Raw genomic sequence first — 13,829 nt, 5'->3', positions numbered from 1 at the left:
GTAGCAATGTAGTTCTTTCATGGCTGGGGGTCACCACAGCAGGAGGAATCAGATTAGAGGTCTCAGTATTAGGAAGGTTGAGATCTGCTGTGCTCAGAAGAGAGCCAAACAGACAAAACACACGATTTGATGCTGATGTTGCTGAACTCTCCTTTAGACAAGATTAGTATAGGTATAGTTCTACATTCTACACAGTCACACTTGCTCATAGTGAACCAAGTATACTTTTATTTAAGAATTAGAAAGAATATTCAGTATCTGTGAAAGAAAATCCCATTTAATATATTTAAATAAACATTTCTGTATGTAAAAAGAAGAGTACAGTGATTACTCCATAGTTCTCCTTCCTTGCAATGGGTCAGACAAGCTGCCTCCACTCAGGATGAGCGAGGGACAAGCTTCATGGCCAGGTGGCTGCCAGCTCAACCCCATCGGGAAGGCTGAGGGCTCTATCTTGCTGCCACTGTAAGCAAAGATCCCTAAGGCAGGGGAGGGTGCACGGGAGAAGCAGGCCTCACTGGCTGTTTGGAGGAGGCCACCCAGGAGCTTTGCTGAGCCCTCAGGGACTTGACCCTGCAGCTCCAAGTTAGTAACTGAGCGGGAAGAATTGATAAGGCTACGCCCTAGGTCCATGCAGAAGCTCCCACCAGACAGGGCTGGGAAGCTTTCTGTCCTGCTAGGAAGCTATTACAAACTGTCTCTCCTGCCTGTGGCAGCCGCAGGGCCTTCTCAATGCTTCTTGCCCCACCACTGCCAAGCAGCAGTTTTTTTTTATCTAATGTACCCACTTTCCACACAGAAACCTCCACTCTGACACATCAATCTCCTGAAAATTCCTTAATCTGTGGAAACCCTAGGACACGGCAGCCCTTTTAATACCTGAAAAGCCTCTTCAACCCAACTCTGCTGCCACGGGTCACGGCTACATTCATAAAGTGAAGATCATCTCCAGTCCACAGCAGCAGAAACCAAGCACCTGCCAAATCCTGCCCAGGAAAGGATCACTGATGTGTTCATAAAAAGATAAAGCGTGGGGGGGTATGTTCTATGGAGGTGCAGTCAGGAATGGGGGAAGAGGGTGCCTCTGCGGGCCCATACTGAGGCACCCCTCCCCCCCTGAGGGACCAGCCACAGGACAGTGTAGTATAGACTAGAGTTTATATCAGGCAGGGGGTGAGGGGAGAGGCCAGTCATGAGCACATAAGGGGGGGGGGAGGGAATGGGGAGAGAGAGGGAGCAAGAAGGGAAGAAAAACAAGAGAGACACAAAGTGAGGAGGGGGCAAGCAGCCCCTTTTATAGTGAGTCAGGCACACCTGGCTGGTGCCAGGTAACTGCGGGGTGGAGCTTAGACAGAATGCTAACACTCATATTCCCTTGTGGATTACCAACTGCATCCTGGGAGTGTCAGAAGGGTGGCCTGGTCTTCCACCACCCACATCCTTGGCGTGCTCTTTAAAGAATGCAACCTCAGGACTCCTAACTCCTAAGGTACCACGCAGCATCTCACCAAGAGACCCAAGGCTGGGCTCCCTCTCTCTGGGCCTGGCATAAGGCTGGGCTCCCTCTCTCTGGGCCTGGCATAAGGCTGGCCTTTCTGGCCTCTGGCAGGTGGAAGGTGATATCAAGTGTAACGTCCAGCCTTACCACCCACAATGCCAAGGGCTGTCATTAGCTACTCTCCATCCATCAACAAGACAGCTTCATGGCCCTCAAGGGGAATGGGAGGCTGGAGGCAGCCGAGCTTAGATGCATTGAGAAAGAGCGAAGTATGGCTGCCAAGAATCCATCCCTCCGTCTGCAGCCTAGTGAGTCGGGTAGGCTACAGGAAGTGTGGTCTGTCTCCACTCATATTTCAGAACTGAAATCTGATGTCCCACCAGGGTACTTCTGCCTGGGCAGCTTGGTGTGGACAACAGCATCGCTGCCACAGAGCTCGCCTTGTTCCTGGGTGGGCAGGAGGGCGGCTCCTGAGCCAACTGGCCTCACACGCTAACTGGCAAACCCGTAAGCCTCTTTGGTATATAGAGCAACAAAAGACTAAGCCATAAAAATCTAAAAATAAATTACTTCCAGGCTGGCAGAACGTTTTCTGGACACACATTAGCGCACACTGCTCTCACACACAGAAGCCTGCTTCCCGCCTGTAAGACCTCATTAGGCTGTCCAGGTCATCTTACCACAACAGCCCTGTGGGGTGGGTGACACTGGCCCCACCCTGACCATGAAGGGAGACCCAAGCACAGGAGGGCGTGGCAGTGAGCACTGCTCTAGCCACACCCCTTCAGTCGGTCTGCACCATTGCAGTTTGGAAGTGGTCTTGGGGTCCTGGCTGCAGCAATGGCGCCTGCAGACTGGCCCAGAGACCACGTCCAGCTGGGCTGGTTCAAGGCTCTCCTGGCAGCTTCCCTGGCTTACTACACTACCCAGGGCACAAGTCTTTGAGGCTTCTGGAGTCTCAGAAGTTTTAGTGTAGGAACTGGGGTTGCCTCCCTGCTGATAGAATGAATGCCTGTCATGTCAAGAATGAGTTTCGATTCCCTATTCATACAGCCCCCAAGGTTTAGCCAACTCTGGCTGCATCCTACAACAGTACTAACCACCCACGTGACTGTTCTTCCTGCTCTGACACGGTCCTAGGTATCTCAATATTGAGCACTCACCCATGTTAACCTTCACCACCCTCTTGGCCAGAGCACACCCTCCACCCCAGTTCCCTTCCGATGGGCCTTTGAGTCCTCCTGGAACAGACCTGCCGACCCAGCAGCTCTGCTGAGGAAGCCCAGCAGCAGCAGCAGCAGCAGCGGGCTGTGGCACAGCACACCAGTCCTGCTTTCCACTAGCCAACCAGTAAAATATGAGTGGCCAAAGTCAACACCCATCCCACAGGCTGCATGACTGTCACCATGTTTCTGAAGCCGCCAATTCTGCCACTGCCAGCATGAAGTCCCAGGTCAGCACTCATGTGGACTTCTGTCCTGCTGGATTCCAGCTTGGCATTACCAACCACCCTGTGAAGACCTGGCCTAGTACAGCAAACTGCCAACGAGTTTAGCAACACCATGGCCACTGTGGGGGACCAGCTTGCCTGGCCTGATAACAAGTGTGCCTCTGTGCCCTGGTGTGCTTGTGAAGGAAGGAGGCCTTCTGAGACCTCGGAATATAGAGCTGTACTCAAGGATCAACAGAGGGCTGAAATACTAAGTATCCATTCTTTTCAACCCAGCAGTATCTGCTCAGTGAGAGAAGGAAAAGGTTTTTCTCAAGTCTGAGGCCCTGGCTGCTGCACAGAGCACTATGCAGGCTGCTCTGCATTCTGCTGAGGTGGCAGGGACAGCGAGCGATGCACCCAACCCTGCGCCTTTCATCAGAGCCGGGTGTGAGCTGAGATCTTCCTACTGGGCTCTCGCCCAGCTGCGCTCACACCTGGCAGACTTGAAGACCCTTCTACATCTCACTGCAGAAACTGAGGACAAGAAGCAAGGCCAAACCTGGAAGGGCCTCACACCAGGACCAACCTCTTACCCAGTCCAGGACTAATCAAGGGTCGCAGCGCTTAAAGCTTTTGTGCTCAGCATGGAGAGAGCCAAATGTTCTTCCAGACCAGCAGAATAAAAATGCTAGTGGAGGGGCTGGGGATTTAGCTCAGTGGTAGAGCGCTTACCTAGGAAGCGCAAGGCCCTGGGTTCGGTCCCCAGCTCCGAAAAAAAGAACCAAAAAAAAAAAAAAAAATGCTAGTGGAACTCAAGCAGGCCTCTCTACTGTGAACTGTGGAGGGCTAACCTGCCTCGGGTTGCAGGCGCATGAGCTATGCTGGAACCTTCTGGAAAACACCTGCTGCAGCAGTAGGGTACTTTGAGAAAACACAGGAAACTAATTTGACAGACTTGTTGCAACACGGAAATAAAAATCAGAAGCTATGATAAATGAGAACACTGATCCCAAACACAGGGAGGGCAGCATTTCTCGGCGTTAGCACAGAAGTTAGGACATTACTTCCCAGGGGAACAGAAGAGCTGAGACCAGGACCATGGGAGAACCCTGGGCCCACATCTTCAGCCCAGGTCCAGTGGCTACTCAAAAGCTGCAGAGCGCCCAAGGGTCTGTGCTACCTGTTGCCACGTGAAAGCTGGACCTGGACGCTCGAGGCAGAGAGGCTCGATGTCCCTCAGAATCTACACTGCTCTGCGTATAGAACTGGAGTGTAAATAGGTTTCTGTATGAGCCCAAGGGTACAAGTCTTCCCAGTTTATGCAGATGTTCACGCACTCATGGACGACAAAGGGTAAAGCTGGGTTGTGTGGGAGTTAAATAGAAGGGTTTGGTGCATTTCCAATGCTGACACTTGGCAGCTCTGACCACTCCAAAGGGCGGTGTCCACCTCTCCCAAGCATCCTGGTCACCATGCAAACACACTCTAGCCTGAGGGGGTGTGAGGCTGTGGCTTGAGTCATCCCCCTGCCATGGTAGAAGAGGCGTCGATGAACACCTGGACACACTCCTTGCCCCACCTGCCTTCAGTGCAGGAGACAGCTGCCGTGGCTCCTTTGGACCTAACATCGCCTCAATATTAGGTCCTGGGTGACATTCTGAGGAGTAATTAGTGACATATAAAACAATTAAGAAAACTCACTCTGTGTGCCCAACTTTAAATAGTTTTGTCCTAGGCTGCGCAGGGCCAGAGGTCCCTGGTCCCACGGGGCCTCTTCCTGTCATAGCCCCACCTTGACCCCCTTTATGAAAGGCAGGCCTGTGGGCACCCTCTTCTTATAGTCCAAGTATTCTTCCCCAAAGAAGTGAATCAGCGAGATCTCCTCCTCCTCTGTGCGATCACGGAAGAAGCGCCACACCGTCAGGGCATAGACCACACCACAGATGGGATTACACAGCATCACCTGGCAGAGGACCACAGGATACCACAGTCAGAGCAGCCCGATGCCCAAGCACCTTCGCCCCACAGAACTGCTTGCTGGGGCCTTGAAGAAGCTGAGAGGCACTAACGTCCCTGGGAGCCACTCTCCTGGCTGCACCCTTTTCTGTCTCTTTGATTCTCTCAAGTAGCGAGACCTCAGTTACAGTGAGGGACCACTTGGGTTTCAATGTGGTGACACATGCCCCTGCCTGCACTCAAGTGGGAATTCTCTAACAGAGGAAGTCAGGCTGGTATCTCTGTCCATCCCGATTTCTGCCCATCTGAACACACTTGCCAGCTTTGGGCCCTGGCTTCCTCCCCTCAAGGCCACATAAGCTCTGCTATCTGAGCTTCCACAACATTTCCTTTCAGAGATCACTCTGCTCAGAAAGTAACAGTGGCCCTAAGTCAGGCCCAGGCTGTCACTAGCCGCCTTTTATACATGGCTTCTTCACACACACACACACACACACACACACACACACACACACACACCCTTTGCCCAACCTGGTGCATGCACGCACGCACGCACACACACACCCCTTGCCCAACCTGGTCCTCCAGCCAAAAAGTCCCTCAAAGCTGAAAGCATCCCAGCTCCCAGCAGCTTCCTTTGTTACTGTGGAAACCACTAACCCAGCCCTACCCACTGCAGGCATCAGGACCTGTCCAGTGATACCAGACAGGTCCCCCAACTTCCTACCATGTCCACACTGCTCGCTAAGTACTTGCTGTGCTCCTAGCACCGTGATAAGACACTAAACCTTCACCCAGCCTGTGACTCGGCAGTATCATTCACACACTAGTGTCCTGGCTTTTTGGGTAGACGAGGGAAGCCTCAGGGGCCAGGCCCGCTCATCTGGCAGCACGAAGTCCATGCCCTCACACCTGGGCAGCCTTAATGTTGTTTCTTAGTCATCAAGGACATCATCAGGGACAACCTTGTACTGAGCCAGGAATCCGATCCCAGCAAGTCACCAGCACCATTGTAATTCAGAGGAAAAACCATGTTCTGTACAAGGGCAAATACTCTTACAGGAAGACTTATGCTCTACGAATTCGTACAAGCCCCGCCCCTCACACATCCCGGCAAGCACAAGTACCAGGGCACAATGTAGAAAATACCCATTATCCAAAAAGGTATGAAAAATCCTTCCGCTCTAAAGCACTTAGGCACAACACAGCACTTAAGGCAGACTACATTCATCGCCTCCCCTCAGTGTCCCCAGGGCTGTGACTGCAAGTGGAACAGCGTGACGAGTCTCAGGAACACAAAGCTTTGAAAGAAATGCTAGTCGCCTGCCCCTCCCGCCCCATTATGGGGTCACCAGAATCCCCATGGCCCATGCACACTGATGATGTCTGGGCCCCAGATGATGTTCGCAAGCTCTCGTTACACTCTCTGGACAAGTTGTTCCAGGACTAAGTATAGAATGCAGAGACGGCTGTCAGAAAACAAGGGTTTGGTCTGCATCCTGAGACAGAGCAAACCCCACAGCTCTCATTAACCTGGCGGGACCTTGGCCTCATTTAGACTATTTTTTGATGAAAACCCACTGAGCCACCAGAGGGTGGCTGAGGACACGCCCTCCCCAAAACCTACCTTCCCTTGCCCAAGGTGCTCCAGACCCAGGTCAAAGCAGCAGAAAGGGACCCAGTGCAGGACTACTGTGCCGGGGCCACCAGCGGTCCCATACCCAGAAGTAGGTGATCTTAGGAGATGCCATTCAGAAGGGCAGTACCGCTGGCCGTTGTCTCTGCCTTCCCCCTGACCAGCATCCTGGTCCCCCCCCCAGCTTTTCTAAGGCTCCCCCCTTTCCTCAGGCGAGTCACCTCTGTGCTCCTGGAAACTGAGAGATATACGTACCACTTGCTGCCTGTGCAGTTTTCCTTTTAGAGAATAATTGTCTTCAAGTTTGAAACAAATAAAACAACTTAAAACAATGTCCTGATTTTACCTCTACAACAATGGAAAACTAGATTTGGTCTCCAGCTTTTAGAGTCAGCGCCTTAAACAGGCCAGGGAGCACAAGAGAAAAGCAGTCTGTGCACCCAGGAAAACACAGTGGGCTTAGAGTGCCAACTACGCTTCAATTTAAGAAATGTAAAACAGTCAAGTGGCCTAAATAGTAGGGTTACAAGTTCAAACTTAGCTTGGGCCACATAGCAAGACCCTGAGTCAAGATATCAAAAAGAAAGAAACTTAGAAAACTAAATTTCCAGGAAAGTAGTGTCAACGCTGATACTATACCTGGGTTCCAATACTCCAGTAAAACCAGCCCACATAGGAGGGGTGCCGGCACCAAGCGTATACCCCACTTGTCACGAGAGTGTGGGTGTCTGACTTTTCACTCTGTACCACGTGGTTGAAGTTGGAGCCGGCTGTAAACATGGCCACTTTCCTCAGGCATTCTCCAAAGATCACCATCAACAGCCCAGCGGCACTGAGCCAGGTAATCTGCTTCAGTTCTGCACAAACAGAAAGGAGGGACAAGGAGTGGGGAGACTGGGGTACCAATCCCTCCCCTACAGAGAGGAAACCACCCTAGGGGCAACCAGCGTCTGAAACACATGAAACTTGATAAGAAAAGGCCCCACAAGCCCAGGGCCACCAGTCTCCCAGTTGAGGGCTGACACATGAGCTGTAGGAAGCTTGCCCTGCCCGGGCGAACTGGCTCTGTTCTTCCCTAAGGAGTAAGGGCTGCTGAGAGAAGCAGAGACAGTCCTGGGTCCCAAAGTCAGCCCTAGGACCCACATCCGGCATTTTGGGAGGGCTAAGTGTGCTCCAATTCAGAGGATTTTACAGTAAAACCTTGTGAAGTGCTCATGTTACAGAAAGAAACAGACAGGCCCAAACTTCATCTGGTCCAATGGCAAAGGTAATACTGCGACCATCCAGGTGGGGCTTCACCTCAGTGGTACCTTGCATAACGCCAGGCTCAGAGCATAACGCCAACACGCCCTGGATTCGAAATCCAGAAGCAGAATTCTCCATCGAGTGCAGTCTGTCCTTTATATTATAAATAGCTTAGGGAGAGGAAGGGCTGGGGAGAACGGCTCAGGAGAGATTAGACCTGAGAGGTGAGTCAATGTCATCTCCTCACCCTTCTCTCCCACACCAAGGAAAGTAGGACACACCAACCTGGCCAAAAGATGTTTTCAAGGGTGAACTCTATCCAGGAAGACAGGGCAGCCACTGTGTACTCCAGACTGTGGTTCAGGAGGAAGGAGTCCAAGGACAGACTTTTGGGATTATTGACAGCTGTCACTAGGTACTCAGAGTAGTGGAACAGGGAGAGCGAGCACACGTACCTGTTTAAAAACAGAAAGAACGAGGTAAAGCGGGAGAGAACCAAGTCGGGCACAAGCACAGGCCTGGTCTGCTCAACTGCCCCGAACGCTGTCACCAGCCTGGGTAACAACAGGTGCAGGCGCACATGGACACATGGACACACACACACACGCACACGCACACGCACACGCACACACACACACACACCATTCCTTCCCTCTCCAGCAGGCAGAAGTGCGGTTCCGTGGTGCTGTTATGTTTCTGAATGTCACAGACACAACTAAAAGAATCTCCATAGGTGAAGGGGAAACTATGGTCCCTTTACTCCTTTAATATGACAATTTCACATGTTAACATGAGAGGGAGATATCAACAAAGTAGTGACGTATGTGGGAAACAAAATTCAACAGAACTGAAAGAATTCCAGCAAAGAGGGATTGGATGGCTTAGCACACTGGTAGTAGGAGGTAAAGCTTTTTACCTTGAAGCCACGGTTCATTTCCAAGTCAGAGGCTAGAAGGCTCAAGGGACTGAACTCATAGTGTAGGGGAAAGTCCTACACTGGCTGTGGGGGGAGCACTAGCCGGGACCTAATAGAAACCGAGACGGAAAAGGCTTAGAAGACACCGGGAGACTTGCCCCTGCCCATCACCGCGGACCTGCACCCCTTCAGGGAACAACGGCTCAGCACAGCGACTTCGGGTGATGATGGGCCCTCTGGAGAGGGCCCAGGGAGACCCGCTTCCATCCACCACAGACATAATCCACTAACATGCACAGTCGTGTTCATGAGATTTGAAGGGTGGGGATTCGGAGGAGACAGGGGGCTGCTTCTTCAGAATCCTAACCAGCCGCCTGTTCTGTCAGAGCCCAGCGGGGGTGGGGTGGGGTGAGGAGAGGCCACTACTCGCCCACTGCTGCCAACCCTCACCTCAACACCATGGCTCCCAAAGACTCTCTTACCAGCCGAAGTGATTCCAGGAGGACTGGCTGAAACTTAGCAGCACGCCGCAGCCAAACACAAAGCCAAGGAAACAAGCTCGGATGGCTATCTGAAACACCCAAAAAGGCCCCAGTCACCACACGTCCCACTCGCAGAGCCGGAACCCAGACTGCAGACTGCCCTGGGTTAGCAAGGCCCTTAGTGAGCAGAGTCCATTTGTTCAAGAGATAAAGAGGGTGAAATACAACTGCTTGGGTCTAAACCCTGGCCTTGGACAAGTCACTTAAATAAAGAGTTTATCCATCTAAGCCACTGGAATAACAACGGTATTGTGTTTTAGGGCAGCATAGAGGACTCACTATACAAATCACCCAGGAATAACCAATTTTTAACAGCCAGAATAACTATTATTACTGCTAGCAACAGCGGGGCTAACTTCGGAGAAACTGTTTAAATCCAGTTTATGGCTGACAGTCTCAAGTCAACAACTCCCAACTCTCGAACTCTGTGCCCCGTCACCTCTGTGAAGTAGGGCGTTTGACCAGCAGGTAAAACACCACACCTGACATTACATAAATTAAAATTCCGTGGGTAAGCTCATTTCCCACCCGACGTACATCTGCTGAAGCTTCTGCTGATCGGCAAGAAATGCAATTAGCACCCACAGCTAGAAGTGGGTCCCTCCTGTGACCTCAACTTAAGGCTGACATACAAGCCCGTGGAGTGGGGGTGAACCGACCACCGGTCGGCTAGGTAATATAATGTTCCTTTAACGCACTCCCGCTAGACTAGCTCCCATGCCCGTCCCCAGTCCATCTATCCAGCCCTGCCTGACGGATCCTGGTCCCCGCGCCCAGTCTTCTCGGTTCTAATGTACCTATCCCACCAACCTTTGCCCGGTCCCTGCCTGATCAGTCCCTGATCCCCGTCCACCCGGGCTCATCTGCCTCGTCTCCAGCTCCGGTGCACCCGGCCCGCCCTGCCCCAGCGCAGCCAGCTAGGTCGGTCCTGCCTGGTCCGCACCTACTCCGCCCACCCTGCCAGGAGCCCGCCTGGTCCCGGTCCACCCGTCCGTCCCTGTCCAGATCTGCCGGTCCACCCCGACCCTGGTCCGGGTCTGGAGTCCCGGTCTACCGGTTCATCCTGTCCGTGCCGCCCTGTGCCTGGTCCGTGTCCCGGTCAACCGGTCCACCCGTCCCGCCCGCCCGGTCCCGGTCCCTCCACACCCGGCACGCACCTGGTAGCGCGGCGGCCGGTAGAGAAGCAGCAACAGCGCGTTGAGTCCGGCCACGTACAGCGCCAGCCCGGTGCGGCCCTGCAGGCCGGCGCGCGTGAGCAGAGGCAGAGCGAGCACCGAGGCACCAAGGAGGAAGGTAGCGAGGCTGAGGCGCGCCTCGGAGCCCGGCGGAACCCGCGCCGCGCAGCCCGCCATGGCGCAGGGCGGCGGAAGAGCCGGCGGCGGACTAGCGGGCCGATGCGCCGACTGTAGCCGGGGAAACCCGAAGGCCGCGCCTGCGCACTCCGCCGCCGACGCCGGCTCGGGAAGGGCAAGTGCCCGGAGCTGTGCGCTGTCGGCGAGGTCTCGCGAGACTGCTGCCGCGCGTGGCTGAGGGCTGGAATTAGAGCGAGCGGCGCTCCCCGCAGGCCCCGCCCCGCAGCTCGGGACAGCGTGACGTCGCAGAGGGGCGACGCAGCAACCCGGAAGTGGCCACGGCGCCCTGCAGAAGTTCGGCCCAAGTTTAGAACTCTGGAGACAAGTGGGCATTACCGACCATTCGATCGCACTGCGACACTGCGCAGGCGCGAGCCGGGTCCCCGAACCTAGAGAAACGGTTCAAGACTCGCATCCGTGGCCTTCCTGAAATGGGATCCCCCTCCTCCTAAGTGCGATGCGGTCCTCTCTTGATTTGGGTGGGGGGTGTGTGAAGAAGCGTAATACGAGTGAGCCCGGGATAAGGATTGAAATCAGAGAATTACCTTTTAGGTGGCAATATTCTGGACGACTTTCCTTGACCCACATAGGTTTTTGTGTGTGCGTGTTTTCCATGTTGCCTATAATGAAGATGTGCGTGTTAAGACCAGAAGTTTTCCACTTTTTTTTTTTACCACTTTAAATCTAGACAGTGTACATCTATGAATTTGTAGATCTTTTTGAGGCACGACACAAGGTGTTTGACCGGGCTGGTATCCTGTTGTGTTTTATAAGAGAGAGAGAGAGAGAGAGAGAGAGAGAGAGAGAGAGAGAGAGAGAGAGAGAGAGACCAAGATATGTTTGACAGAAGCGCAGTTAAGGTGAGGTGAGAGGGGAGCAGCCCTTCCCCTGAGGTAGGTACTAGCCAAATGTAGACACAGTGTAGAATAGAGGTGAGAAGGAAGGAAAGGAAAGAGAGGGAGAGAGAGGGGTCGGGGAGAGAGAGAGAGAAAGGAAGTGGGGGAGGGAGTCCGGCCAGGAACACGTGGAGAGGGGAGAGAGTCCAGAGAGACAGAATAAGAGAGAGGAGCTGCAAACAGACCTTCTGTAGTAAACCAGGGCTACCTGGCTATTGCCTGGTAACTGTAGGGCGGAGCCTAAAAGGAATGCTTACAGATCCAGCTCGTGGAGATCCACCTGCTACTGCCTCCTAGTGTTGGAATGAAAGGTCAGACTGCACCAGCCTTTTGAGACAGTGTTATCTATCCTCTGTAGCCCAGGACAACCTCGAATTTCCAAGACCTCTGGTAGATGCCATTCTCTCCCCTCCTGAAGGCTGGAATTTCAGGTGTGAGCCGTCGCTCCAGATTTTATCCGGTGCTAGAAAAGTCAGGGTCATGCCTCCTTACTGAAGGCTCCTTGTGCGATAGGCTGGATATGGAGTTGGTTTGGTCTGAGTCCAGGAGCGAGTCCCCGGGTCAGGAAGGCTGCAGGATAGGCAGGCTGCTGGAAATGGGGCACCACTGAGCAGACAAGAGCTGGTGCTGGATTTGAAAAGCAGAGCCAGGAAGAACAAGCCTAACCAAGAGGAGAAGCGTGGTGAGCCTCAGCAGTAGGTCCTGGCAGGAGCCCTGATGTCTGGGAACAAAGAGAGAGAAGCTGGGCTGCTGGGGTCCAGCATTCTGCATCCTGTCTTAGGCAGATAACTCCTGGGAACCTTGTCTTCCTCTAAACTGTTGTCTGTTGTCCTTAACCTTGTCAGAGTGGCACAGCCTAGGGTCACCTGAAAAGCCTCGGTTGAGGGTCAGGCTGGCCTGCCAGGGATCATCCTGATTACTAAGTGACACTGAAGGACCCTTTCTTTGGCAGGTGTCCCAGCCCATGTAAGAAAGCTACACATGGGCAAGTGAGCAGGCCATAGAGCAGTGTCTGCATGACTTCCGCCAAGCTCTTGCTTGAGTTCTGACCCTGACTTCAGTGACAGCCAGGGACCTGGAAGAATAACACCAGAATAATCTATAAAGCCCTGCACTGTGTTGGGACTGTGCTTAGGAGACGTTTGTCAGAGTGAGGTGATAGGAGCTAGAAACAGATGTAATGGTTTGTTCCAAAACCCCAGCAAAACACACACACACACACACACACACACACACACACACACACACACACACACACACTGGTCTCCTTTCTTTTGCTATGATTAAATGCTGACCAAAAGGAACATGAGGAGGAGAGGGTTCATGGCCTAAGAGCTTCAGGTCATAGTCCATCCCCGAGAGAAGTCAGGGCAGGAACCATGAAGAAGCACTGCCTCCAGCTGGCCCATCTGTTCACACTTAGCTTTCTCACACAGTCCAGCATCTCCTGCCCGAGGAATGCGGTCCCCCACAGACACAAACAGTTTGACTTACGCAGGTCCTCAATTAGGCGTTCTTCTCAGATAACTAGGCTGTGTGACACTAAAGTCTAAGCAGGACATAAAGGTGACATCTGGGGCTGGAGAGATGGCTCAGCGGTTAAGGGCACTGACTGCTCTTCCAGAGGTCCTGAGTTCAAATCCCAGCAACCACATGGTGGCTTACAACCATCTGTAATGAGATCTGATGCCTTCCCTCTTCTGGTGTGTCTGAAGACAGCTTCAGTGTACTCATATATAATAAATAAATAAATCTTTAAAAAAAAAAAAAGGTGACATCTGTGGTGTACTGTAGGAGGCCTGGGTTTACAGGGCTGGGAGCAGGAGTCCTGGCTACCGTCCTGTTCCTCTCAACCTGCCCAGACTCAGGACACATCAGAGCCACTAGAGGGTGCTTCTTGCCCCTCACTTGAGGGAGGGCTCTTGACTCCGAGGCACAAAACCCTTTCTGGTGGAAGCCCCTTCTCAGGCCTTTGAAGGCCCTGAGCTTCTGAGCTCCACTCTTAGGCATCAAGGAAAGTGTAACTAAGAGTTAGGAGAGCTTGAGCAACTCCATCCTCTCTGCCTGTCATCTCCCCTGAGGCCCCATTCCTAGAATAGGAGTTCAGCCCTATCCTAGAGGCAGGAAGGAGGAAAAGACATTGCCAGGGCCCAGCACTCACAGTGGACTGCTGAAGGAGAGAGGCAAGCAGGCGTTTTTATACACATCTGGCCATATGTACACCCAGGGAAAAACTCACACAGGAAATGCACAGACCCAGTAAAACAGTCTCACCAAAACAGTGCCTACAGCCAGAGAGTCAGTCGTACATCCAGATTACATAGAACCAGAGATATGGTCCCACTGGAGAGTGCAT

At 52.9% G+C, this 13,829-nt stretch overlaps 1 protein-coding gene across 2 annotated transcripts; it reads right to left on the bottom strand.

Moving 5' to 3' along the window:
- Window positions 1-205: 205 nt before the first annotated feature.
- On the bottom strand, window positions 206-13,238 carry Icmt (isoprenylcysteine carboxyl methyltransferase). 2 transcript variants are annotated; one of them, XM_063287108.1, is made up of 6 exons: window positions 11,123-13,238; window positions 10,383-10,966; window positions 9,166-9,254; window positions 8,053-8,222; window positions 7,162-7,379; window positions 206-4,893 (listed from the first exon to the last, which is right to left on the bottom strand). In XM_063287108.1, exons 1-6 carry the CDS (start codon window positions 11,190-11,192, stop codon window positions 4,711-4,713), a joined length of 1,314 nt encoding a protein of 437 aa, XP_063143178.1. In that variant the 5' UTR covers window positions 11,193-13,238; the 3' UTR covers window positions 206-4,710. The 2 variants fall into 2 exon arrangements, with proteins under 2 accessions (XP_063143178.1, NP_579844.2); NM_133310.2 differs by lacking the exon at window positions 11,123-13,238 and having other exon boundaries at window positions 3,873-4,893; window positions 10,383-10,634.
- Between the last annotated feature and the right edge of the window lie 591 nt (window positions 13,239-13,829).

This window comes from Rattus norvegicus, chromosome 5, assembly GCF_036323735.1.
Source record: "Rattus norvegicus strain BN/NHsdMcwi chromosome 5, GRCr8, whole genome shotgun sequence".
Classification (NCBI taxonomy): domain Eukaryota; kingdom Metazoa; phylum Chordata; class Mammalia; order Rodentia; family Muridae; genus Rattus; species Rattus norvegicus.
The sequence above is the reverse complement of the archived record's forward strand: the minus strand, read 5'-3'. Positions and strand labels throughout refer to the sequence as shown.

Bases quoted from the DNA above. Each gene is read 5' to 3' on its own strand.
- Icmt (XM_063287108.1), bottom strand. From the start codon at position 11,192: ATGGAAAACACGCACACACAAAAACCTATGTGGGTCAAGGAAAGTCGT. The intron at 10,967-11,122 runs GTAATTCTCTGA...CCGTTTCTCTAG, and splicing joins AGAATATTGCCACCTAAAAG to GTTCGGGGACCCGGCTCGCG. The intron at 7,380-8,052 runs GTTGGTGTGTCC...CTGTTTGTGCAG, and splicing joins TGAAAACATCTTTTGGCCAG to AACTGAAGCAGATTACCTGG.